Below are 26,177 nucleotides of genomic sequence, written 5' to 3' on the forward strand. Positions count from 1 at the left end.
ATAGGATAAATTCAATTTGGAATTTTCCTCATCTAAGAACATGGATTATGCTTCTCTCTTCTGTTGCCCCAATTTAGGTGAACAATTCTCACTTAAGCACTAGTTTGTACTTTATTTTTGTGAGCTTGAGGACATAGCCATATTTAAGTATTTAAATGGTATTCTGATGATTTTCTGAGTCACATTTTATACAGTTTCTTCTAAAATGTAAAATACTAGATTAAAAACAGAAGACACCCTTTAAATTAAAAAAAACCCTTTCAGTTTCTCCCCATCTTTTGAGGCAATGAATAACTGAATTTGTATAATAAAAGATCAGGGCTTCTCATAAATATTAAAGAGGCAGCAAAATTGTTTAAAATTATGAATTCCAGTAAAAGACAAGAGAAAAATCTCATAGAGTTTAAATCTGGTTTTTCTTCTGCCTGATTCCCCAGACTCCTAAATACAGTCTCTACAAAGGCTTGTCTCATGAGTAACTATGCCTATCAGTAATCTCATTGACCTCAGCGTTGCAGGATCACTGCCATAATTTGAAACTGCACAGACAGCATAAAATTTTAAAACAAATTAAAAAGGCATATGCTCCTTGCTTCCTGATTAGTGCACAACCCAGTTTGGACATGGACGTGCAAGTTAAGTATCCTGAATTTAGTACCCTGAATTCTTCTCTAAGCTTATCTTTGCTGCTTTTTATCTTTATACAGATACAAAATGTGTATTTGGAAAAAAAAAAAAAAAAAGGCATTCCTGCAAATACCACAGGACAATCTGGGCACAAAGCTTTGACAATATTTACTCAAATAGAAAGCTTTGAGTGGACGCCTTGGCCTGGTAGTTTTGAAAACTAAAATTTTCAAGTGAAATTGCTGGAAAGAATGGATTGCATCTAAATTACTGAACACATTATCCTCCTGCTGCTTGATGCAGATAGCAATAATCAAAAGACAGAGGTGAGTGGAGGAGAGCAAAGAAAAGAGGAAGCAGTAGAGAGTAAGAAGTGATGACAGCCACAAGCTGTCTTAAGACAAAAAGATCACAAGATTTACAGAAGCAAGAGAGCAGGGATGTCCTGCCCCACTTCCATAGAGGATGTTAAACCTAAATGCTCATCGGAAGAGTGAAAAATGAAAATCAGACAGCTAATAGCTGTCATGATATAAATTTTCAATACACATTTCTGAAGTAAAAGGAGGGGTGAGACTGGATAACCAACCCACCATATTCCCAGCCCACCCTTTTGCTGGTAAGGTCATGTTTCTGAACATGAGAACAGTAAATTCAGGACCAAAAGCCCTGAGAAAAGAGGCTCACACAAGATCAATCACCCCAAGAGGACAGCTGAGATGGGAGGTCACTCTTTTACAAATGCTACGAAAGAACTTCCATTTCCAAAAAGCAGCTTGTGCATGTGCCCCACCTCCCCAAATACAGGACAGCTCAAATTTCTGATTTTCTGCACAATGTAACCAGCTGCTATACACTCAGCTGTGGGTTGCTCCGCCAGGCAACAAGCAAGGAATTATAAGAAAAATCAAGCCTGTTCTGGTCCTTATTCAAATGTACTTTTTTTTTTTTTTTAAGCATAGTTTATAATACTTCAAATTCCAACCACTTGTTTCCATGAAATGTGCTTGGAGTCATTTATGGAAGCTAAGCAGCACTCGCAGGGCATAAAAAATCCTAACGGTTAAAAAAAAAATCAAGTACCTTAAGCTATTTAAAGAAGAAAAGGGCAAATCAATGCTCCATTTGTTCAAGTATGTTCTGCATATTTTTAGATACCTATCAATCACAACATATTAAATGCTCTCCCAAGTGAAACTTTTCAGATTAACAACACCCACATGAAAGTGCTCTTGCAAAAAAGATATCTGCTCTCATTATACATCACATCACCTTATTTGCACTCAAACCCCTATTGTGAAGGATTCAAAATGGGACACGATCATATTTTCTAGGCCTGAGCAACAGACCTACCTTCTCTGAGTGGGATTATGATTGGATGCTGCATGATGAAGTTGCATAAATATTCTCATCTCCAGCAGCACATTGGCACCACTGGGAAGAGCGGGTCAGGATACCACCACTCCACCAGAGCACTGCAAATGAATACACCAACCCCCACAACATTCTTTCTGTACTTAATGTCTCCTCATTTATTTTATATGTCCTAGTCAATCCCATTCATTTTAACTGATCTGTTGTTGAAGGTGTATTTTTGGAGTCCTCATCAAAAAAAACTATTTGTAAGCTTCAATCAATGATATTTAGCTTCATTAGTAATATATTCCCCTATATCTTTCTTAATAAAAGGGAAAAAAAAAGCCTGAGAAGTATGTGAGCTTGCCCCTTCACATTTCTGATCATTTCCAATTTTAGTATTTACATTACCAAAATCTGAATTTAAAACCTTGCAAAGGGTTTGTCAATCTGAATTGACAAACCCTTTGCAAGTTAGAGGGTAGAAATCAACAGAAGTGATTTGCTTGGCTTTAAAATGGAGGGTCTCTTAGCTCCTATTACTTTTCATTTCATTTCAGGAGGCTGCTGCCTTTGCATTCAATACAAAACTCTTCACACAAGTAGAAGATGGTTTCTTCATCCTTGCAGGGAAAGCTCAACTCCTCAAGGAAACTTTGTCTGCCTTTTACTCTTTGCACACACACAGTTTCCCCTTAAACAAAAAGGGTGGTTGCTTGAAATTCAGTATAATGGAAGCAAACAAGTACCAACAGCCACATAATATTAATAGGAACAGGCATATTGTGTCCTTCTTATAAAGCAAGCAGTTTCCTTTTCCAGTGCCATACAAGTAAGAATCACATGCTGAGAGTACAACTGCCCAGCCATCTTTACTCAGCAACTATGTTAGAGCTCCATTACCTGCCCTGCAGCACAGCTTCACAGGGAGGTCATGTAAAAGCATTAACATAGAACCTTCACCTTTTTAGGACTTAAATAAGATGAATTTGCCTCAACATTTATCTTCTGAAAAAGTTATTTTGAAATACTAGTTTTCATAACATCTTGCATCAGCATGAACTTTTGCCAAAGCAATCCCCTGCACACAAGGCACCAGGCACTTCTGGGATGCTCCAGTGATCCTTCTCAAGGATGAGATGCAAAGAGGAATGGGCTGAGGTACTGCCAGCTTCCAAAATCAAGAGTTTATCTTCCTGCTCTTGTCTGCAGTGCCTCTCTTGCAGCCTTCACCCTCTGCTCATGACCTCTTCCTGTGGTGATGCTTTCAACCTTTTCTTTAGAACTGGTGGAGTTGATATAGGGCATTTCTCTACCGATGCACCCACGTCACCTATATGGCTATTTCAGTCATGACAGTACTGGCATAGCTGAACTGGTACTAGAGCAGACTTCAGGGGAAAACTTTGGCTTCATGAGGCCTTTTTCCTTTCTAACAGAGTACTAACTAGGCTGTCTCTCCCCAGCAAGCTGAACTAAAAGTTATGCCAGTCTGCTTTTTTGTTATTGCTCTCTAGTTTATCCCAGACACAAAACAAGCAATGTAGACAGGTGATATAATTATCATCCCTGGAAGTATTCAAAAAACATGTAGATGCAGCACTTAGGGACGTGGTTTAGTGGTGGACTTGGCAGCGTAGTTAACAGCTGGATCAGATGACCTTAGCAGTCTTTTCCAACCTTAACATATCTATGATTCTATGAAATAAGTATTTTCATTTCTTTATCTTTGACTTCACCTTATCAAACTTTATCTTTGACTGGCCTGCTCTCCAATAAGAGGTGTGTGTAGGGATAAAAAATGCCCAGTGCACACTCCTCATCAATCACCCTTTCTGGACCTGAGATTTCAACAGTAGAAATTTCAGTTTCTGAAGTGATGTGTCTGGATCACATCACTGTAAAATTACAACTGAGTCCTCTAGAAATTGTTTAGTAAGCTGCCTCAGACCAGTGAATGGCTAAAAGCTAACACTGTAAAGCCCCTATTTCAGTATCCTGTAAATCTACCAAAATATTTTAGGCTGTATTTTGTCAGTCATTCATGGATGCAAAACAATTTGGGTTTTCTTCCACCCTATAATTTTCATTCTCCCGATGATATCAAAGTTTTATATATAAACTCACAATGAACAGCACCAACATGCATAAGTATCCTGCATGGGTCCCAAGTAAAGGAAAATCTAATTATGTTTTCATTTATGTAATGCAAAGTTACAGCCGGAAACAAGTAGGGGAGTAAACACTAGCTCTCCATAAAAGACCAACAGCAGCTAAACTCCACATTTTAATTAAAATCACCTAATTCCTGATACCCTGTATTTAAGACTTCCTTCCAAAGGTCTGGCTCAGGATTTCTCTGGACCTCTGATTAATGTCTCACTGTAATTCAGAGATGCAAATGTTATGCATTTGCACAGAGAATAGGAAAACTAATTACAGAGTATTACAATAAATTTCCCGCAAATAGTAGAATAGCTGATACAGCTCTTTGGAAAGTATTCAATCAACAAACATGACAGGTAGAAAAGATGTATTTTCAAAATTGAATGAGACCACAGATTTGGCTGAGGTAGTTACATTAGCATAAAATCTTGGGGCTTGACTTCTTAGGAAGGTTATTATGCAAAGGATGCTGCAATGTACTCATCATTGCATATTCGACTTCCTGTATGAATACATTTATCAAGGGGAGTATGGTGACACCAGCCATCCTGTGGAAATGGCTGTTGCAGAGAGCAAGTCAATGTTAGGAATATCCATATGGAAATCGAAATACAGTGAACTGTGTATAACAAAAAAAACCCCAAAAAACCAACAAACCATTGTAACTCAGCAGTGCATATCATGTATGCAATCTATAGAATATAAAAATCAATGTAAGTGAAAGTTATACCATGGCTGCCCTGTCGCAGATGTGAAAATCTGCTGTCAGAGAGAGACTGTGGATGTCACTCTGCTTGAGGCTTTGAACCTGCACAGTTTAATGTGATAATCTGTCATTCAGAAGCTAAGTGCAAAGTGATAACATTTTCAGAAAACAAAGCTGCAAAAGGAGGGAATATTGAAGGGAGTGGTTTGCTGGTAAAAAGCCACTTGAGCCACCAGGCAGGAAAGACATAAGAAAACATTTTGCTCTGTAATACGGAAAATGAAACCCAAAGCATCTAGAACCTGAAGCAGAGCATATTCACAGGGAAGGAGCAGTTCTGGCAAGGACATCCATACTTCCACACATTATCAGCAGTGTGGGAAACCTTACAGGCCAGAATAATAATCCTAGTTTCCCTTTTTCTGAGAAGCAGGAGGAGAGAGGAGTAAAGGCCTCACAAAGCACTTGTGACCATTCACAGACTCCGTTTTCAAAAAAACATGAACAAAGTTCATGCAGCATCACAAAAATTATGAAGCAAATTAAAAGCCTCCAGCTTGCAAAGAGAATGAGAAGGCTGAGAGATGACTGCATGACAGTGTGTAAGAAATTATACATGAAAGTACACAAATGAAAAATTTGATGAGCTTTTACATAGTGGACAAATGTACTCTGGGATCCAAGGAAAATGACTCAATTGAACTTCTCTGAAAAATTAGGAGGAAAAATAACTCATAATTTATTATCTGAGAGAACAATTCACTATTGAAAGAATTTATCAAGTGCAGCAGATTCTCTATCACTGGTGATTTAGAATCAAGACTTCCATTTCCTTTCTGAAAGATGGAAGTTTCAGGTTTAAACCTATTTATCAAGGGTAAAAAAGCTTCAAAATTATTCAGAACTGTCACCGTCCATCTTTTTGACTGAAGGCAGGATCAGCTAAGCAACTGCCACTACCAGCTTCAAAATCCTGAAGTATAATCTGTTCTGTGGCTTTGCTGCCCTTGTTGTTCTAACCTTTTCCTAAATGTTTGATCTAGAACTGGATACAATTCCCCTCCGACACTTGTGTTATCATTATTCATTAAGAACTGCACAGTCCCTTTTTCTCTGCAGAATCTTTTAAATTAAAAAAAAAAAAAATCAGAAGTGTTATGACAGTCTCCTCTTTCCCTGTCTTCTCTGTTTTTCTTTTCCTGTGATTTTAGGTGAATTTTTTAAAATCTCAGATCATTCTTATTCTCTTTTGGACCCCTGTGGACTAATCATCATCCTTCTAAATCAAGTTTCTCCCAATTTGATAATCTGCAGTGTGACTGTGAGCATGGAAGCTGAACACCAGTAAAAGCAGGATAATTGAGGAGTCATGCCTGACCCCACCTTCAGTCACTAGATTTCAAGCGACAATCTCTATTCTGAGAATATCATGGTATGAGCTGAATGAAAGAAAAAAAGTGCATTATCCAAAGAACACAGGAAAACTAGAGGAATAAATTCTAAATTAAATTATCTTAAAATGTGTGGAAAAACTCACCAGAAAGCAATGCTTTGAAAAAAAAAAAAAAAATAAAGCCCCAAAAAAACCCTGCTTATATCACATAAAGGTCAAACTGCACATGAAAGTTGTGCTTAACCTTCCATCAAGTCACAGTTAAAAAGCATCATTACACACTCACATAATTAAAAAAAGGTAGTATAAAAAAGGAAAAAAAAATATGTAGGAGGGATTACAGCACCATGTGGCCATTCATGAAATGTGTACTTTACAAGGGAGACCTCACATGATGGTAGAAAGTGTTTCATGATGTGTTAGCAAAAAGTAAAGTACAGATTATAAAGAACACACATAAAGACACAGTGTTAAGGCCATGCTTGAGTTTAGCTGACATTTCCCTACTTTTAACAGCTTGCCCAGAGGGTAGCTTTTTCTTTTTTTTTTTTTGCTACCATATTTTTAATGACATTTCCCTAAGTGTGTATTTTTTTTAAAGGAGAAAAAAACCCTCACAATATAAAATTACTTTAATAGATAATCTTGAGGCTGCAATCATTGTTTCAAGATGTTGATTCAAGAAGGCATTCAAAAGAGCCCCATCCCTCCCACAGCTGAGCTGCACAGAGTCAATGCAAGCTGACCCAACTACTGCTTTTTGCACAAAGCATACCTGAGTTTGCATTCAAAGGCTCCTGGACATTTAGCATCTTGTTATGCCAGCTCCACGCATTTGCCCAACACATTCTTTTCAAATGCTAGTGGAGCATGGTTAACAGACATAATAGACATGTTCTGCAAAACATGAACACGCTGTGTGGCATTAATTGTTCCAAAGAAAAGAACAAGCAACAATCCTCAAATTACTAAAAAAAAATCTGGGTGTCGGGACAAAGATCGCATGACTTTAAGACAATGAAAACAGCATCACAGAATCACTCTGGTTTTACTGACCTCCAGTGAGTCTATAAAGAATTGAAATTGTATTTCCAAATCAACGGACTGAAGACATACATACATAGGTTAAGTCATTGCAAAGCAAGATGTTTATTTGCCAAAAAAAAAAAAAAAGGTTGTAAATGTATCATCCAGCCCTTCCAAATTATCAACAAGCTGACATGCAAGCCTTCCAAACACGAGCTGCCAGCACAGAGCGTGCTTCAGCTTTCAAACATAGAACTTATTCACATGACAAAGTTAATTCATCCACATTTACCTCCTTTTTGTTTGTTAGCTAACACACATTTTGCAAGAACAAGGGAATGGTGCAATATCGAAGTGCTGTGTTAAAACACAATTTTTAGAGCTGCTTCTGAATGAGAAAAAACACAGAAACAATGACTAACAAAAAAAGCTCAGCAACATTCAGGAATCAAGTTTCCTTTTGGGCTTATGCAGACTGAATTTCTCTGTCCATCCCTGCCTTCACATAGCATGTGATTTATTGTTACCCATAGGTCAGAATTCAGGTCAGAGTTGAAGGAAAATTGCCAACCTGACCAGCACTGCTGCACGTGACACTGTCTGGCTGCTACAGCAGCTCAATTTATTCATTTTTATTAGTTAGTGTTGGCCATTTTATCTGTGCAAAAAAGTAATAAAAAAAAAAAAAATTCAACAATGTTGATACAGACTGTCTACCAAAAAAGGCTTGTTTCAAGAAAAACAAGAACTTTATACATGAACTCTGCTAATGAAAAACAGAAAACTGGAAATATTTCCTATGCTGATTCTAGGGACTAAAGGCAAGCTCCTTTCCAAGCAGGAGACCCAAGAGACCTTTCTCTCCTCCCCCAAACCTGTCTCCCCACACCTCTCACATCAAGCGAGGACACAACAGAGCCTCGAGGCTGGCATCCAAGCAGGGCACAGGGAGGTGATTGCTGGTGAGTGCTGTGGCCCAGCAGCAAGTCCACCAGCTCTGTTTTGCATGGCTTTTCCTTCAGCAGATGTACCTGCAGCGTGGCTGTCTCACAAGCCTAGTGACCTACTCAATGTGGCTTCAAAGTGGCCAACATGTTCAGAAATTATTTAGCAGTTCAGGAGGGGAGAGGATGGAAAGACAGGTAGGACACCTGAAACTGCTGCATGGCTCTCATTTCTTTAGAAACTTATGCCAAAAGTGAAGTGCTGTCCCCTCCCTCAAGCACATGCACACATGCTAAATACACACTTCAGATGTTAAAAACTGCAGCTGAAAGGAAGAAGAGGGCAGCAGCCTGACAGCACAGAAAGGATGACTCCTGACACAGCAGTGCTGAGTGATAATTCATCCTGACTCTGAACAAGTAAGATATACTGAACTGAATTATAAGACCTAATTAAAGTGTATAATTGAGTAGAATAGGTGCTTTATCTCTCAGTGGCCTATAGCTACTGCAGAAAGTAAAGAATTCATGGCTCCAGTGAGACAAGAAAAAGCCTGTCTCACTTTCTGGGTGGTTGTTTTAATGCTTCTCCTTTCTCTGACTTCACCCTGCCCTGATCAGCCAGCCTTCAAACAAGCAAAACTCGCCAGTCACTGACATTAGATTTTTACACACTCACCTGCACCATTCACTTAGCCCAAGGCAGGAAGGAATGCCCAAGCTCCCTGCTCTGCCCAGACTGGAGTCTGTAAGTGCATGTCCTGAAGAGAAGTTTGATGCTGGAGAGAGACATGCTGCCTTTCCCCTAACCAAAACAGATGTTGTGCAATTCTCCACATCCCCGACTCATCCTTACCCAAAACCATGGCCTTGCCACCCGCCTCTGCATTCCTGCAAACATTCTTCCTGCTTCTCTGAAATCTGTGACACTCGGAGCACTCACCAAGTGTCTTGAGTCACTGCCCAGTGACTGTTATACTTAATTCAGCAGATTACTGAGAAATCAAAGGGGGCTTTTCCATGAATTTGAAGCTTCTTCCTGATTAATTTTTTCTTGGACTAAGTAGATGACAACAGGCACTTATGGTAATGCACAGTGAACAACCTGCAGCTGTTCTGAAATAGCTTTTTATCTCTCTGCAGGTTATTCTGCTTCTTCACCCCAACACTGTACTCCCTGGATCTACCAGCAACACCTGAAATCTCAGCAAATATATCAACAAATAAATCTTTACCTGCTTAGAGACATTATTTAATATTTGCTCCTGATTAACACTTTGGATGTTTTTCCCAGCAGCATTACCATACAAACTTCAAATCAGAAGAAGACAATGAACATCCCCAAACCCACAAAAAACCAGCACCACTTTCTACAAAAGAAACAGTCTTGAAATGAACTGGGTGGAGTAGCCACCCTCCAGAAGCACAGGGTCATCTTCTGAAGCTAACCACAACTGCACTGAATAGACTGAGAACAGAAGCTGCAAAACACTTGGAATAAAAGCTTTCTCTGTGACAAGAGCTATGTAGAAATTCACTAACATGAAAGGAGAACAGGAAAGTTTTTTATCTTCTGTTTTAAGCTGGAAATAATTAGAGTTATGTCTGTAAAAATTCACATAAGATTTGCTTTCATGTCTCCTTTTAATATTTATCTTTTTTGTCTGCCTCTCTGCACTATTTTGGATTGAGAAAAGATAGTATTGAATCAGAAGATGAAGATGCAGTAAAGTGGGATTCGTTTACTCAGCTGAACCAACAGGCACTCTTAAAAAACTACAAGAATGACAGGAAAATGGCCTTGGCAAGCATTCAGGTCAGGATGAGATTTTCAAGGTTTTAGAACTTTGTTCAGCAAAACTAATGGGGCTTCAGAAACATGCATGTACTCAAACTCACCACTGAAGGCTTAGCTCACTTCCACTGGAGATTTATTCTGGAAAGAAGATATAGTCTTTGTTTTTGTTTTCATTTGGAAACAACCATAAGTAAATGCTTTTCTGAATAATCAGAGAGCTTTAAGTGCTGACAGGTTTATAAGTGGGTACAGGGCACCAAGGCAGAAAATTCAATTGATTTGTCATTGCTGCTGTTCACATCAGCAATGTTAAAAAAAACCCAACAAGTTTATTGCTGTACTACTGTTTGGGAAGCTCAGAAGCACCAACAAGGATGAGGAAAAGGCTAAGGTATTTAATGCCTTCTTTGCCTCAGGCTTTAATGAAAGACTAGTTATTTTTGGGGTACCCTGCCCCAAGGTGGAAGACAGAGACAAGGAGCAGAAAGAATTCCTCTTAACTCAAGAGGAAACGGTCAGTGAGCAGCTACACCATTAGCTACACACAGGTCTGCTGGGCCAGACGGGATCCACCCAAGGGTACACAAGGAGATGGCAGAAGGGCTCACTGAGCCACTTTCCATCACTCACCAACACTACCAGATAAGTGGGGAGCTCCCTGCTACTGGAAGTTAGCAAACATGAGCCCATCTACAAGGAGGGCTGGAAGGAAACTCCAGGGAAGCACAGGCCTGTCAGCCTGACTGACATCAGGGCCAGGGAAGGTGGCAGAACAGATGATCCTGTGTCCCATCACAGGGCACACACACAACAACCAGAGGATCAGGTTCAGCCACCCTGGGTTTGTCAAAGGCAGGTCCTGCTTAGCCAACCTGACCTCCTCCTCCAAGGTGACCTGCTCAGTGGGTGAGGGCAAGGCCGTGGATGTTGTCTGCCTGGACTTCAGTAAAGCCTGTGACAGCTTCCTCCAGCACTCTCCCAGACAAACTGGCTGCTCATGGCTGGGGTGGGTGCACAGTTTGCTGGGTAAAAAACTGGACAGCTGAGGAGGAATGGTGGCAAATGGAGCGACATCCAGCTGGCAGCAAGTCACAAGTGGTGTTATCCAGGGCTCAGTATGGGACCAGCTCTGTTTAACAGCTTCTGTTTAACAACTTTAATAATGATCTGGATGAGGGGATCAAGTGCACCCTCAGACAACACCAAGCTGGGCAGGAGTGTTGATCTGCGGAGGGTAGGAAGGCTCTGCAGAGGGCTCCAGGCAGGCTGGATTGATGGGCAATTGTGTAAGGCTCAACAAGCCCTGGTGCTGGGTCCTGCACCTGGGTCACAACCACCCCAAGCAGCACTACAGGCTGGGGGCAGAGTGGCTGGAAAGCTGCTTGGTAGAAAAAGACCTGGGGGTGCTGGTCAGCAGCTGCCAAACATGAGCCCGTGTGTGCCCAGGTGGCCAAGGCCAGCAGCATCCTGGCCTGTATCAGCAACAGTGTGGCCAGCCAGACAAGGGCTGGGATCTTCCCCTCTATTCAGCACAGGTGAGGCCACACCTCAACTCAGTTTTGGGCCCCCTCACTACAAGAAGGACACTGAGGTGCTGGAGTGTGTCCAGAGAAGGGCAACAGAGCTGGTGAAGGGTCTAAACATTAATTCATATGAGAAATGGCTGGAGCTCTTTAACCTGGAGAAAAGGAGGTTCATGGAAAATCTTACTGCTCTCTACAACTATCTGAAAGGATATTTGCAGTCAGGTGGGGCTTGGTCTCTTCTGCCAAGTAACAAGTGACCAGGCAAGAGGAAACAGCCTCAAGCTGCACCAGGGAGGTTTAGACTGGATATTCAGAAATTTTTTTTTCATGGAAAATGTTGTCAGGCATTGGGACCGGCTGTCTGGGGGTGACTGAGTCCACATCCCTGGAGGTGTTTAAAAGACACGTAGATGTGGCACTCAGGGACATGGCTTAGTGGCAGATTTGGCAGTGCTGCGTTAACAATTGGACTTGATGATCTTAAGGATCTTTTCTACCCTAAATGACTCCATATCTCTATTTTAAGCCAAAGTAAATCAGATTCACATTTTTCATGACTCTGCTTATATTTTCTCTGCTTCTCTAGTACCTTGGTGATATGCTCTAAATGGCTTAATGCAAACCCTACACATCTTGAAAACACTCAAGCAGAGAGCTGCAAGGCAAGCAGAAGAGACTTCTTTTGTTGCTAATGTGACCAACCAAAAGAGTAGCAAAGTAACATGCCTTCTAACTCCTACCTGTCTGCCAGCTCAATATATACAGGAGGAAGGAGAATAAATTGCTTCTTATTCCTTCCTGAGAACAAAACCTTGGTTTCAAAGGTATAAAATGCCAAACAAAAGAAGTGAGTCATTGGACTGATGTCCCAAAAAGGCTGCTCCTGCAAAAATTCATGGATTCCAGGAATGGCTCTGCTGCAATGCCATGTAGAAAGCCTCATGCCTTCTCCTGGAAGAGAGCATGAAGTTTCAGCAAAATAGGGTTCTTTAATCTTCAAGCTGATCTTTGAGCCTTTAATGGATCTAGACCTGCCCTAAACCTGCAGTCAGGAGTCAGCTGCTGTCTCCTACCCATCCCTGTGCATCTGCCCTGCTCCACACTGGGCTGCCTGCTCATGCCAAGCTATTGTCTGAGGTCTTCAGCTGCCACCCAGAAAACATCACATCAATATTCTGAGCCCCATTTTTTATTGTCTGAGGAGCTTTGTATGACTTTTATGTTGAGCTGGCAGAAAAGGTGAGGCAAATTGGAAGAAAAGTATTCCATAGACAATCTGAGTCCAGCTAACCACTAGAGGTTGGAAGGTTTCTATAAAGAAATAGTTTAAAGAAATCAAGCAAAACTAGAACACTTTCATAATATTGTAGTATTTATAATGTGTATTTAAATCACATCCTGAAGTTTCTGTAAATGCAATATTTGACAATCAAGTTCCTAAAGAAACCAGTTAAAAAAACCCACCCTAAAATTAAATAACCAAGAAAATATAAAACATGCTACTTCATTGTTAAGTATAACACTGCTAATAAATTTTGAAATGAAAAATGATTAATTTATCAAAAAACACTAAGAAATGCTGAACACTAATATGCAATGTTGCTGCAATTCAGTGCTGTCTGATTTAGAAGACTCATCAGCCTTTTCACTACTTCACACTTACTAGGTAAACCAAGGATACTCTCAATAAAACAAAAGGTATGTTTTCAGGTTTGCAACAGAGCCAAAAGAGAAACTACAAATTATTTTAGACATCTTATGTAACTGTTTTATTTTTGCAGATTTGTATTGCAAGAAAAAGGAAAATACATTGTAGATACATCATGTATACACTACAGAAGAAATGTGGTACCTTAGTGGCAAGGATATACCATAGGTACAGAAAATGGGATCCAGAGGGAGGAGCAAGAGGGTAAGATTGTTGATCTTTTTCTCTCATACCTGATGTTGAATACCATCTCTGTAAAATCAGTCTAATCAGGAAACATGCCCTTGACCCTCACATGCGGCTACTCTTTTGGTCTTCCAGTTTGGAAGAAGAAAGAGATCATTTACCAGAAGTGTGAAGTCCTAATGGTTTTTATTTTTTATTTTATTTTTTTTTACCTTTTTAAAGGGAATATATTAGAAATGGAACTCTCAAGGAATCAGAAGAGAGAACACAGAAGATCAAAATTTTGTTTAAGTCCTCTTGTTTCCATATAAAAATCATGTCCACAGTTAAGTTCTGTATCAAGTGAATTTCCAATTGCTCAAAATATTTTATTTTCCAAGAAAACAAAAATAAACATGCCCTGCCCTCAATTTTATAATTTCTTACTGCACTGCCTACAGAAGCCTGAAGCCATGCACTCACATTACCATGCAAACAAAATGTACCATGCTGTGTATTTAGGCGAGCTTTGGCAAAGATCTGCAGTACGATCATAATTCTACAGAATTTAAAAAAATCTAAATGCAAGAAATCCAATCTGGTGGCACAGGCAGCATGGTTCCTGAATATACTTTCCAGATTAAATTTACAGCCTGGGCAATAACCATCTGCAGTCGGCTTTAACCTCTGCATCCTGGCTAAATGCTAACTGGCATCACTCATTCAAGTCCTTCCAAAAATTCCTTAGAAGTTTCATCCAAATTCAATCTTCTTCACATTCCGTGCTATAAAAGTCTCTAGAGTCTTGCTGCATACTTTTAAATATCTGCCAGAAGAAACAGCACTCCCATGATACAGAGTGTAATCTGTTTGCATGGTTTAAAAATACTTCCATAGCCTGTGGAACGGGGACTATTTTTTCAGAACAAAATTAAATTGGTTATATTGGTGAAGAGTCATTCCAGGCACAAAATTAATGAACTCAGTGCAGTTTTAGGTCTCCTTTTAGTGTCTGGCTATACACAGATGAAATGTTAACAGAAGTGTTCTGCCACTTTTAAAACACAAGTGCACAGTTTAAAGACCTAAATTACCACCTCTTGCATGTTGACTGGAAACATTGTAAATCACAATAATCTCAAGAGGCAAAAGCATATAAAAGCATCCTGGCTTTTCACAAACATACTCAAAGAAAAGTGAGTGTGGGGGGAAAAAACCAACAACTTCAGAACATGAATTCTAGTGCCAGAAGGAAAGAAAAAAAGTATTGGTTACAAGAAAAAGAGGGAAAAAGTTTTATGTATTAAAATTAATAGAAATCAATGAAAAAGATTTTTGACCAAAAAATGCCTTACCTTGAGAAGTTGAGGAAATGAACATGTCTAGTGAATAAATAGGGCTGCTCAGCAGTGCTTATGTTTTTAATCAATTCCATCTAAAAAGAATTAACAAATCAAATTTTCCACGTTACATCAATGCACAATTTGAGACAAACATAAAACTTTCAAACAACAGATGATGATATAATTTTCAAGTCTGAATTTCTCAGGACCTCCTTCCCCACTACCCCTCCCAAACACTGTCATCAAGATAACATGATGAATATTTTATGTCTAAGCAAGAAAGGTTGAGCTGCAGACACCATTCTGCTACCATGGAGCATTTGTACTTCCAAAATACTTCCAGAAGTGGGTATCAATTTAAACAAAGGCATAAACTAAAGGAAAAATCTAAACTCTTTCTAATCTGCAAGAGCCTTCCAAATGGCAGCTACCCTCTGAAGACACTAGCTCTATTCACCCCAATGCCAAAAATGCAAAACGTCTGTAACAGAAAGCAGGAGCTGAACCAATGGTCATTTTTGTGCAACAATAAACACTGCCAACACAGTCAAGACACCAACTGATTACCCTGTTTAAATATAGAAATCAGGACTTGCCATTCCTTTTCCTAGTACAATAAATTAGGAGTACAAACTGAAGGGGTACTTTTAGAAAGATGATGTTAAATTCTAGTTCAGGCCCATTCACATAATGTAATTTTTTCAAAAAAAGAATTAAATAATTTGAGTTTTCAGACCATTAAGATAGAATAGTGTAAACAACACCATAGATATGATAATCTATTTTGTGTGAGCTGAACTCTAGCTATGATTTACAGGAAATTGGAAGTATCTAGTGAAGCATCATGCTAGAAAGTCAATGTTTCAGTTAATTTTGCTTCCTTCTTACTAATTTCCTAAGATTTAATTTCCAATTTTCTGTTGTGTGCTCAGATGCAGGCTATGCTATGGACACTGAACAGAAATACACTTGAAATGACAGGTTTATTGATTTTGCAAACAGGGTAGTAGAAAGCAATTTATACACTGGATAAAAAAAGAGGTAAGTCTGTGAACCACATGTTCTGATTTGAATCACATTAATCTATGTGAGGAGACAGTAATTAAAAAATATATTTCTTAAAACTTGAATGCTATAGTTGACAGAGATAAAATAAGCAAGAACATGTAGTCCAGCCTGTTGTGTAGTCAAAATAAAGTAGCTGGCATATATGGAGTTACTAGCAGCAAAAAGAGCACGGTAAAAAATTCTGCCCATGCCATAGCAAATACCAAGCCACATTTAAGAGACAGAAGTGGCCAAATTTTTCCCCCTTCTAATGTCCAGTTTCCAATGGACTGATATTTTGCCATGGTTTTTGTAATTTGTGTCACATCTTACTGCTTCTTATCCATCTTGCATCCTCCACTTTTTCCCAGTGCACATACCCTGCCTTCTTCTTTCAGCCAACACAAGCTACAGCCATTTAACTGCCAGAAAGAAGTGCACACACTTAGAGACTTTTTCTACTTTCCCTCTGTCTTCAGCAATGCTATACACACACATGCACTATGACCACTGAAGCAACCAGTTCAGCTTGTCCATCTTCTCAGGATGGACCTTTTCCTGTCCAACTGGTTTGAGTACATCAGGGTGTATGAGGTACAGACCTTATACAGCACAACATATTAGGTTTGAGAATGTACAGCAAGGTGTGTTACATCTAAAAAAGGCTGAAAACCCAGAGAAATGGAATGTAAGACGAGATCACCAAAAGGGAAAAGAGAAATGAGAGAATATGGAGAGAACATGTGCAATTAAAAAAAAAAATTAACACAAGGAATTTAAAGAAATAGTCAGGAAGGGAATAGCATCCCTTCCTTAGCTAGTCATATATGGAGTCTGGACTGCTTGATTCAGGCATAAACTGGTCTTTGCACAGCTTCTTTCGTATAACATAAATGCATTGGTCAAGAAATTCATAAACCTGAAGAGCAAAGCTTGTCCAGATCTGAATAAGAAAGCCCAGGAAGCTTTGCAACACTTAGCACAAAGGAACTGAATATTATTTCTTTGCGCTCTGAAGAGACAAAGGCTTTCCTAGCAAACCAATATGTTGACATTTCTTTAGAACTAGTAACTCACTCTGCCAAAAAATTATATTCTTCATTCACCTTGCAGAATCAAACAACATAAGACCCTGTAGCCTGTGTATCAGATGTCTCAATTGGATTCTGTGATAGTCAACCTGCTACAGTTTATGAGTTTTTTGTTTGTTTGGGGTTTTTGTTTGTTTGTTTTAGGGTGGGTGGTTTTTTTTGGTGTTTTTTTTTTGTTTGTTTGTTTTTACTGAGACAAGTTACAGGAGAAGTGAAATTCTCAGAACTGTATAAAGCCTGATGTTATATTTTACATTTTAATTGTGTTGCTCTATCTGCATGAAGTAATGAACGAAGACAGCAGAAGGATGCTACTGATCTGGTATAAAAACTCTGTTCATGCCCCTATGGTCATCACTGTAATTCCTTCTTGGCATAAATGAAAAAAACCTTACCACAGTATAAATATAGAGATATAAAGATACTATATTCATACAAAGTAATCTCACTAAATCTAAAAACACAGGCAGCTCTAGGAAAATTCTGCTGGATAAACTTAGCTGGGGGCATACGTGAGTGTTGCAAAGTACCACATGAGCCTCCCTTGGATCCCAGCTGTCCCCAGGGCTGGCACCAATTTGCTGTCAGGAAGCAGACACACATCACAGCACTGCCACATTTCTCACTCCATTTCACCTGTGTCAGTGTCACATGAACCTGCTGCTGGACAAGCACAGGCACTTCAGCCTCAGGAGCAAAGGGAGGCTGGAAAGATGCACACAGTGCAGGGCAGCATCTGGCTCCTGGCTTTTTTTTTGATCTCTTGCTACCAAACTCAGTCTCTTGAACTAGACAACAGCTTGCTCTAAAGCAGAAACAGAATTTTGTTTTGACTTTGAGTACCTTCATATTTAGACACCTAATGGTCAAGTGGACTTGTAAGCAGATGTGGATAAAGCTACAATGTGCATAAGAACAAACAAGCAAAATCCATTCTTCTAAAAACCCTGCCAAGAGGGTAAGTAATGCTCAACTGAAATGACACACAGATGTCAGGAGGGAAAAATAAATAACTGTAATGGCTCATGGCCACATGCAAATTGTGGCCATATTTCCCATGGGCCTCTCCCTCTCTCATCGGGCTGTCCTGAACTGCTTTCAGGCTGACAACCCAAATGTATTGCTCAGAAAGACATAGTGATCCCTCCCTCTTTCTAAGATTATGTTAAAGGAAAAAAAAAAAAAAAAACAACTGAAAGAAAAATCTCCAGTGTCTCTCAGAAGAATAAGTTTGGTTGGTTGGGTTTGGTTGTTGTTTTTTTTTTTTTTGTTTGTATGTTTGTTTCTATAAGGTGAAACAAGAAAGAAAGAAAATAAGACATAGAGGACCCGACCCACAGAGAGCAAGAGTGAGCAGAGGATGAGGGCTGAAGAAAACACGTTCTTTTGGATGAAATGAGTGATGAAGGAGAATGACACACAAGTACAGATGATCATATCACCCTAAGTTTGACAAGAAATAAAAAGATACCAGCAGCAGAAGATGAACAACCCTGGCAAACTCTGCTAGGGAAGAGATGAGTCAGAACACATCCATGGTTGGAGGGAAAGCTGTAGAAATATTTGGAGAAGTATGAAAGGAGCATGTACCTGCTAGGATTAGGGCCCATAAAGAGCTATTTCTCTCTCTCTCACTGCTGCCCAGAGCTCTCCTGCAGGAATTAGGCAGCTTCAGTGAAACATTACTGAAAAATTCGCTAATTAGCTCTTGAAATTAACTTGCAATGGGCTGGTGCTGCATTGCAAATAACGCTCCAGCAGATGGCACCGTGAAGTGACTCCAGGAGGGCTGGATGGGGATGGATTTTCGCCAGCCTCAGCCTTGCTCCTGCACAAAAACTCAACTCTGGCCCTCGAGACAGGTCACCTTTCTCTCTTCTGGAGATGGCTAGTCCAGTCCCTGTGCTAACCACTCAGGGAAGTCCCACTTCGTTTGAGGTTTGCAGTAAGTAAATTCTACTGGGAACAAAAGGAAATAATCAGGTAACAATCCCACCTAACAGTCAATGTTACTTTTTTTTTTTTTTTAAAGATGCTGTATTTCAGTGTGAGAATTTGAAGTCAAAATGTATGAAAATGGTGAGGGAAACTGGGATTTTCCAGTGTGGTCTGCTGTATCATACTATGGTCTCCACTAATATTGACACCAAAAGGATAAAAACTCCTCTGTACCTATCTTCCCTGTGAGCTCTTTATGTTCTTCCACTGCTTTCAGTCTCTGCTGAAGGCATGTAGAGCTCAGGAGGCACAAGTACCTACAAGAATTTTGCTATATCACTTTCATCTTGGTACTCATTTCCATAAACAACTCACAACTCCCAGGAATGAGACTAGATCTTCATTTTCAACTCTCAAAAGCTTGGAATGGTTTCAAGAATTTCTCCACCTCCCCAAGCTGGTATGACCTATTTTCTGTCTTTAAAAGCATCTTAGAAAAATTAGTGATGGATTTTTAGTGTGTTGAACTGGAATTACATATAAAGTTGGCTGCACAGCCATAATGATGGGTGCTAGAAGGAAACAATTTGAGGATAAACTACCAATTACCCTTGTATGTGACTGGCATTTCTATACCTATAAGCATACTCATTCTTACTTCCCTGAATGCAATAAAATGGTAGTCAGGAGGACAAAGTCAGGGCAGGGGAAGACTTGATTTTGCAACAGTTTGAGTAACATTTTAAAGCCACATCAATTAGTTTAATATTATGCGTTATTTCCTGTGTTTAATTTACTTGAAAATATTATAGCAAATGGCAAGCCATATATTAATACATCTGTTTCCAGAACTCACTCCCTTATGCCCACAGATGTTCAAAGGCTGCACTTCTAATTGCTGGCAGACACACATAATTTGGGAAAATTTCTTAGTAGGAAGCAGACTGGAAAAGGCAATGAGAATATGGATTCCAATTATGTGCAATCCCCCAAGTCATTAAAAACACCTACATGCTTAACTTTATTTAACAACAGCAGACTGCATAAGCTAAATATTTACAGAAAAGTCTTGGCTGGATCAGGGCTTTAAGCAAACACAGGACACAGAAATGACAGAAGGAAGAGAGACATAGCATCTCAAGTGAGAAGGCCATGCTCATGCTGGAAGCCTACAGCCCAGCCCAGCCTTCTTTTTTCTTGTTCCAATGCCTGGAGCCTGAGATCATTCATTGCCTTAACTTCCTCCTGTTACACCACATTAAAGGTGGAAAACATCATTTATTTTTTCATATTCTGCTCTTAAAAATTGAGAAGACAACTAAAAATGCCCAGAACAACAGAATAGTTACTGTCTCCAAGCATGTTCTCTGGTGATCAAAGGCGCTTTTCAGCTAAAGTACTCAATAAATTATGAGCCTATTGTAACTATGGAAATAAACCATAAATAAAAATAAAGAGACTCAAATTATGGCAGGGAAATCTATAGAGTAAATCATCAGCTCTGTAGCAATACTTCCAGCACATTTGCCGTTTAGTAAATTAACCACTTGGGGAGTGCAAAAGGTAATGCAGATAATTATTTGTCAGTGTATTGGTTGCATCAAAAGTCCGGGCCTCTCTGAAACCTCCACATGCTGGACTAAAGCACAGAAAAGTGTGAAGAAGTGATCTTGCATCATGTTTTAACAAAGGAAAATCCACCTAGCAGAGAAAGAGCAGAGCTGAAAGGAAGAAGCTGATCACGGTGAAAGCTGGCAATTACTAAAACCTGAAAGATTTTTGGGATTTATGGTATGTCCCTCAATCAGCAATGAAAACTGATGAAAGATACAAACAAAACTCGAGCAGTCCTACCCACAGAAATCCCCTATCCCAGCAGAAAAACTAAGCAGACAGGCTCTGTAGCACGGGATAGTTTGACTCCTTTCTGATGGGACCATACTGCGACCTTGGCAGGCTGCGCGGTGCTGCTGGTAGGATACACACGGGGATGCTGCAGCAGATGCAGAGCAGGCATTTCCTTGGCCACAAGCAGGAGCAGTGAGGGGACACTGTCACCCTCCACAGTCTGTCACTGGTGTGCCACATCTAACCATGCATAGCAGCTGTATTTGGGCTGGCATGCCAGCCCTGCCCAGCTGGACCCCACCTCTGGCTGAGCTTGACTTATGGAGTGTTAGGTCAGCCAGCTGTGGTGGGACCCTACGGACACCCTGAGGGGAAGGAAGGTGGGACCTGCAGGAGCAGTATCAGCTCCTAAATTTTCATTTGGAATGAACTGCTGCATCCAAAATAACAAACTTGTGCTCATGAACAGGCTGCAAGTAAATGACCCCCAATCACAGCACAATGTCACTGGCAGGCCCACATCCATATTTGATCATTGCACACATCCTTTTGTGGTTTGCAGGCTGCTATTTCTAGAAGTGACACAGGCAGCAATTGTAGCCTTTACCTGATCAGCAGCTCAAAATAGCAGCAGTGGGCAACGTGGGCAGCATCCGACTACAGACGTGCACTTTGAGTCTGAGGCTTTCCTGCACTACTTGTATCAATCTTTGAGTCTGAGGCTTTCCTGCACTACTTGTATCAATCTACTCACAGAAGTGATACTTACAGTGCATACCCTGAAGAGAAGAAAATTTAAATAAATGGATCTGTCATAGAAACAAAGCTGCAAAAGTAATCCTTCTACAGCTCTAAGGGAACATGAAAAAGGGTGTCTGCATAAAGAGGTTTCATGCAGTATTTCCACTTCCCTCAGTGAGGGTTGTGCAGCAAACATGAAAAAGACAGCTAAGCAAGAAGCTGAGATAGGATCAAGGACATGACATATTATAGAAACTTGGGTTAGCATGGCCCTGGGAAACAACTTTTTGAAACAACTGATTACTAGAAGTGAATTAAGAAAGTTATTATAAAGGACCTTTTTGGCTATTATTTACTCCTGCTCTGTTTAAGACCCAAGCTAGGTCAGAATAAGGTGTCCTGGTTATAGGATAAATGGCTGCAGATACATTAACACATGCCCCAGCTCTGTTTGCACTTAACTTCACTCTACTAATCTTTCTTGCCTCGCTGGTAGTCTAACTGCTATGCTGACTAAATTCAAGAGCTGTCTTACTGGAAGTTAGTTTTTCTGGTTAGCTGCCACATCATGTTGTTCTTGGCTCTGCCACCCATTTCTGTTATTAAGTGAAGTCACTTAAGAGTACGATGAATTCCGCAGGATTACTCAGGACAAAGTAGCAATACATCTTTTCACCAGGATTATCTGCTAGCATAGGCCTTTGTTTCTTGGTTTCATACACTTGTAATAAGAAAACAGGATCTAAGACAAGGAGGAGTAACTTACCTGCTCATTTTTGGTCAGTCTTGTTTTGTTATGTATGTCAGATGTAACCAGGTTGAATCCATGTTTCTCTGATAAAATCCTTAAAAGCAAAACCACAGTTCGACTTCCACACTTTCCAACTCTGTTGTAGACCACCTGACTGGGGAAAGGAAGTACCTAAACAAAGATTGAGGAAAAAATTGAGTCAGTACATTGATGTTTTGTTTCTGTGTACTTCTCAATCACATGTTTTTACCTTAAACCAACAGACATACAGAGGAGAATTTCTAGGTCCCAGGTCAGAAGCATTCACTTCCCCTAGCGGGGCAGAAGCTTTTCAGAAGAAAAACAGCATGGCTCAGGGAGGTGGCAAGGTGAGATCTCCCCCTTGAGATGCAGTTAATTGGCAACTACTCCAGAAACACTATGTTGGTAATTACTATTATTATTATGTTGGTAATGATCTTGATCTTACTGCTTGTAATCTCAATGTAAATACTCATCTTTAGTTGGCTATCTCCCATAAATAGAATTTAAAGGAGTGAATTTGCACTACAGTTTGGGAACTTGAAGTCAAGCTGACATAATGCAGGAAGAATTCAAGCTGAAGTTTTGCAATCCAAGCATTCAAAGAAACAAAAGAAACCAAATAACAACCAGTTGCACAGAGCTAAAATTAATCAACCCTCCTAATTTCAAATATAAACATGAATCTTTCAAACAGACTCAGAGAACAAATCACGCCACTGGTCAAGGATCTATGTGCAGAATAATCAACACAGGGCCACAGGGGGCGTGAGGCCAGCTGGCACAGTCTGATCACCTCTGTACAGGTAATGCTCATTAAATATCAAAACAGAACAGCAGCATCCAACCTGGTCACTGGGAATGGTGTCCAGCCCACACTAACTCTTGCACCCCGCTTTCCTCCCTAGGAAATTGGAACAGGCAAAAAGTAACTCAGTGGCTCACAGTATGTCAGATGCAGCCTTATTTTGTTCCTGGATGATGTCTATGGGCTATTGTTTCAGCAAAAGGCATTCTGGAGTCACACTGCTGCACTAGACAAGTATTTGCTGTATAGCATATAGCAGCATGTGATAATACAGGCCCAGGGGAAACTGTTTTCAAGCCTTTTAGCTGGCTAACAGATTCAGGAGCTCACAGTTCCCCCCACAGGGGTGCATATACAGCACTTAAGGAAAGATCCCTTTTTCTATTAAGGCAATGGCACAAAACATTCCTGACACAGAGCCTGCACCAGGGTTCCAGGCAACCTGTGTTCAGCACAAGGAATGGCCAAAGTGGTGGCATATCTCAACATATAACTACTCCTGCTGTTGATGCAATCATGTTCTTCCAGCAGAAGGAATTCTAACATAAAAGCAGTCAGATGAGGCATACGGCTCTTTTCAGTGCAGAGTACTTCTTCACTGCATTTGAACTGCTAATAGATCTTCATCAGGGAAGCAAAATCATTTGTCAGGCAACCCTTCAGACTACTTTCAAAGAGAACTGCCAAATAGAAAGAAAAAAAAGGAAGAAATCTGTATTCCCTTATATTTAATGGGAACCTACTCGCACTTTGCTCTCAGTGTAAAATTTCATAGCCAAATGAACATTGCTGCTGTTACTGGTTGCAATGTTTAAGATATCCTGTGCTGCAACATGAATGTGGAGGCCATTCTTCCCCAAATTACCCTGGGAAGGAATAAGTACTGGGTGATCACAGCCTCAGCTGAGCTTTCCAAGTTGCAGGACGTAGCATCTGCTGATTTAGCAAGCAAAGAAGGGCCTCTCGAGGCCTATACAAACCCTATACAGTGCACTAAGTCTTACTATTTTGTAACATTTTTATAGGTTTTCTATGAGAAACATAGTCAATCTTTCCTTCAGAAGCCTTGCAATGAAATGCAAAATCTCAGCCTCAATTATTAGAGAACTCTAAAGGTGATAAATTTAACATCCCTGTGCTACAGCTGTAGCTAACCGTTCCCAAAACTACTGTTAATGGTGTCTGAAAGGTTAACAACTGAACACATTTTATTATGCTGATTATCACACCCTAATGAAAAAGAACATGAGCCCTATTCTGGATTGTCCCCTTTTTGGTTCATTTCTTTGCATAACAAACACTACTTGCCCCAGTACTGCCGCACCTTCCACACATCACTGCAACTTGTGGGCTGGGAATTACTCCTCTGCTTAGACATATGATTTTGGAATAATTTGCTGTGTAAGTAAGTGAAAGCCTTCAAGACACATGATAAGTAGGTGCTGACAAGTGCCAGTGAAGGAGCAAGAGCACATACACTACATGTATGCATAGCATCCCAGAAATTAGATGAATGATGAGAGTTCGTAAAGTTATGGAAATATTTTTAAATGCTTCATAATTATTAACTGCTTTGATTTTCCTAGCAGTTTGGACTAGGCAAGATAGTGAGCAAATTTTTCCTTTATTGGTACTTCAGTCAAGTACAATTTTACTGCATAGAGATTACACTCAACTTCTAATTAAATCCTTGACTGGATTATCCAGGAACTTTGGGTGAATCTTATAAAAGTAATTCTTTAAAAACAAGATAAAATTAAAGGAGGCCTTTGTAAATTCTCTATTCGAAGTGCAAACAATTTTGTCAGCCTGGAAAAATGACAGTAGTTACCAAATCTGGCCAGCTCTCACATTTGTTTCTGAAACTCACCTTCCTAGGTAGGACAATTCTGTTCTGCACACAAACCATGGCAACCCCCAAAAAGACAGGACAGCAAATACTCACTGCAGATAAAGGAACCTGAAATAAAGGGCTATTATTTTCAGACACTTGTTTAGCTTAAAGGAGACCAATGTATCAATGCCTTGTTTCAGTGCATTCATAGTGAATGCACTTAGGTCTAATCAGACAAGATTCAAGATAAGCGCTGCAGCTCAAAGCTCACTTCAGAACCACAACCATGAGTCGTAACCAGAACTTCCCTTGCAGCTCTGCTGAGCGTGGGTGGCTTTTGGGATGCTCTCCTGAAACTCTGCTCACGTTTCCTCCGTTGACGTCACCATTGCACTTATCACACCCAAACGCCCCACAGGGCGTGTCCAGAGCACAAAGCCATGCAGCACACAGGCTTTTGGTGTACAAGCAAGTGTTTGTTTAATGTGACCAGTTCCCTCAGGATGCTGCAAATCTGCTTGCTGCATTTAGAAAACGTTGAAGTTATTTGAGGACAAGAAAGACCACTTTGAAAAACATGAGTTTGTATCAGGCAAAACTGAAAATGCAAGAAATGGAAAACTTCTCCAGAGAGGAACTTTCTTTTCCCCCTCATGATACTCACAAGACACTCAGACAACACAAGAGATGGTGGCAGAGAAGGCACTTGGAAGGAAGGCTCCCATTGTATTAGCAGAAACAAGGTGAAAACCAGCAGTTGGACATTTATAAAATGCTAATTGGATTACATTTTATTATTACTTACTACCTAAGAGTAGGTATCATGTAGACTGACTAACTGCTGAGATGATGCTCTGTCAACTTGATATTCATGTAACAATACACACAACTGCAAAATAATTGCAGAGTGACTTTATTGAGCACTGCATCACAGCCCAGAGGTAATACAAACAATTTAAACATATAATTCACTTTGGAGTTACACAAATTAGCACTTACAGCCATAAAAAAGTAAAACCCACAGTATAATTACAACAGCTCTCTGCAAGAGTTTGGAAAGTTATATGACAATTTACTTGTCAGTTCAAGCAGGTTTTTTTCTTTTGTTTCATAGTTAAAGATGAACCATTGTGAAATGAAATCAAGAAGAAAAAGCAAGTTTAGTCCGAAGTGAACTTGCATAACAGAAAATGACTGCCAAGTACCTCTGCAGAGAGGTCTGCCAGTCTCAGAAAGGGAGTCATTCAACAGATAACCTGATAAAAACCTAGGCTTTCATCTTCAGTGTAGGCTTTTTCTACAAATAAATCTTTGCACCATTAAAAAAAAAAATAGGCTGC

General features: G+C 39.9%; 1 protein-coding gene across 2 annotated transcripts in view; it reads right to left on the reverse strand.

The window, feature by feature from the left end:
• Nucleotides 1–26,177, reverse strand: part of UST (uronyl 2-sulfotransferase) — a 152,295-nt gene that overhangs the window by 58,852 nt on the left and 67,266 nt on the right. For both annotated transcript variants that reach the window (XR_009485810.1, XM_059841713.1), the window contains exons 3-4: nt 22,190–22,345; nt 14,771–14,850 (exon numbers count right to left, since the gene is read on the reverse strand). Coding sequence is in view for 1 of the 2 variants with exons in the window: in XM_059841713.1 (XP_059697696.1) it covers nt 14,771–14,850; nt 22,190–22,345 (236 nt within the window). In the remaining variant the exon portion in view is untranslated. The remainder of the gene's footprint in view (nt 1–14,770; nt 14,851–22,189; nt 22,346–26,177) is intronic.

Source organism: Haemorhous mexicanus, chromosome 3 (assembly GCF_027477595.1).
Source record: "Haemorhous mexicanus isolate bHaeMex1 chromosome 3, bHaeMex1.pri, whole genome shotgun sequence".
Taxonomy (NCBI): Eukaryota; Metazoa; Chordata; class Aves; order Passeriformes; family Fringillidae; genus Haemorhous; species Haemorhous mexicanus.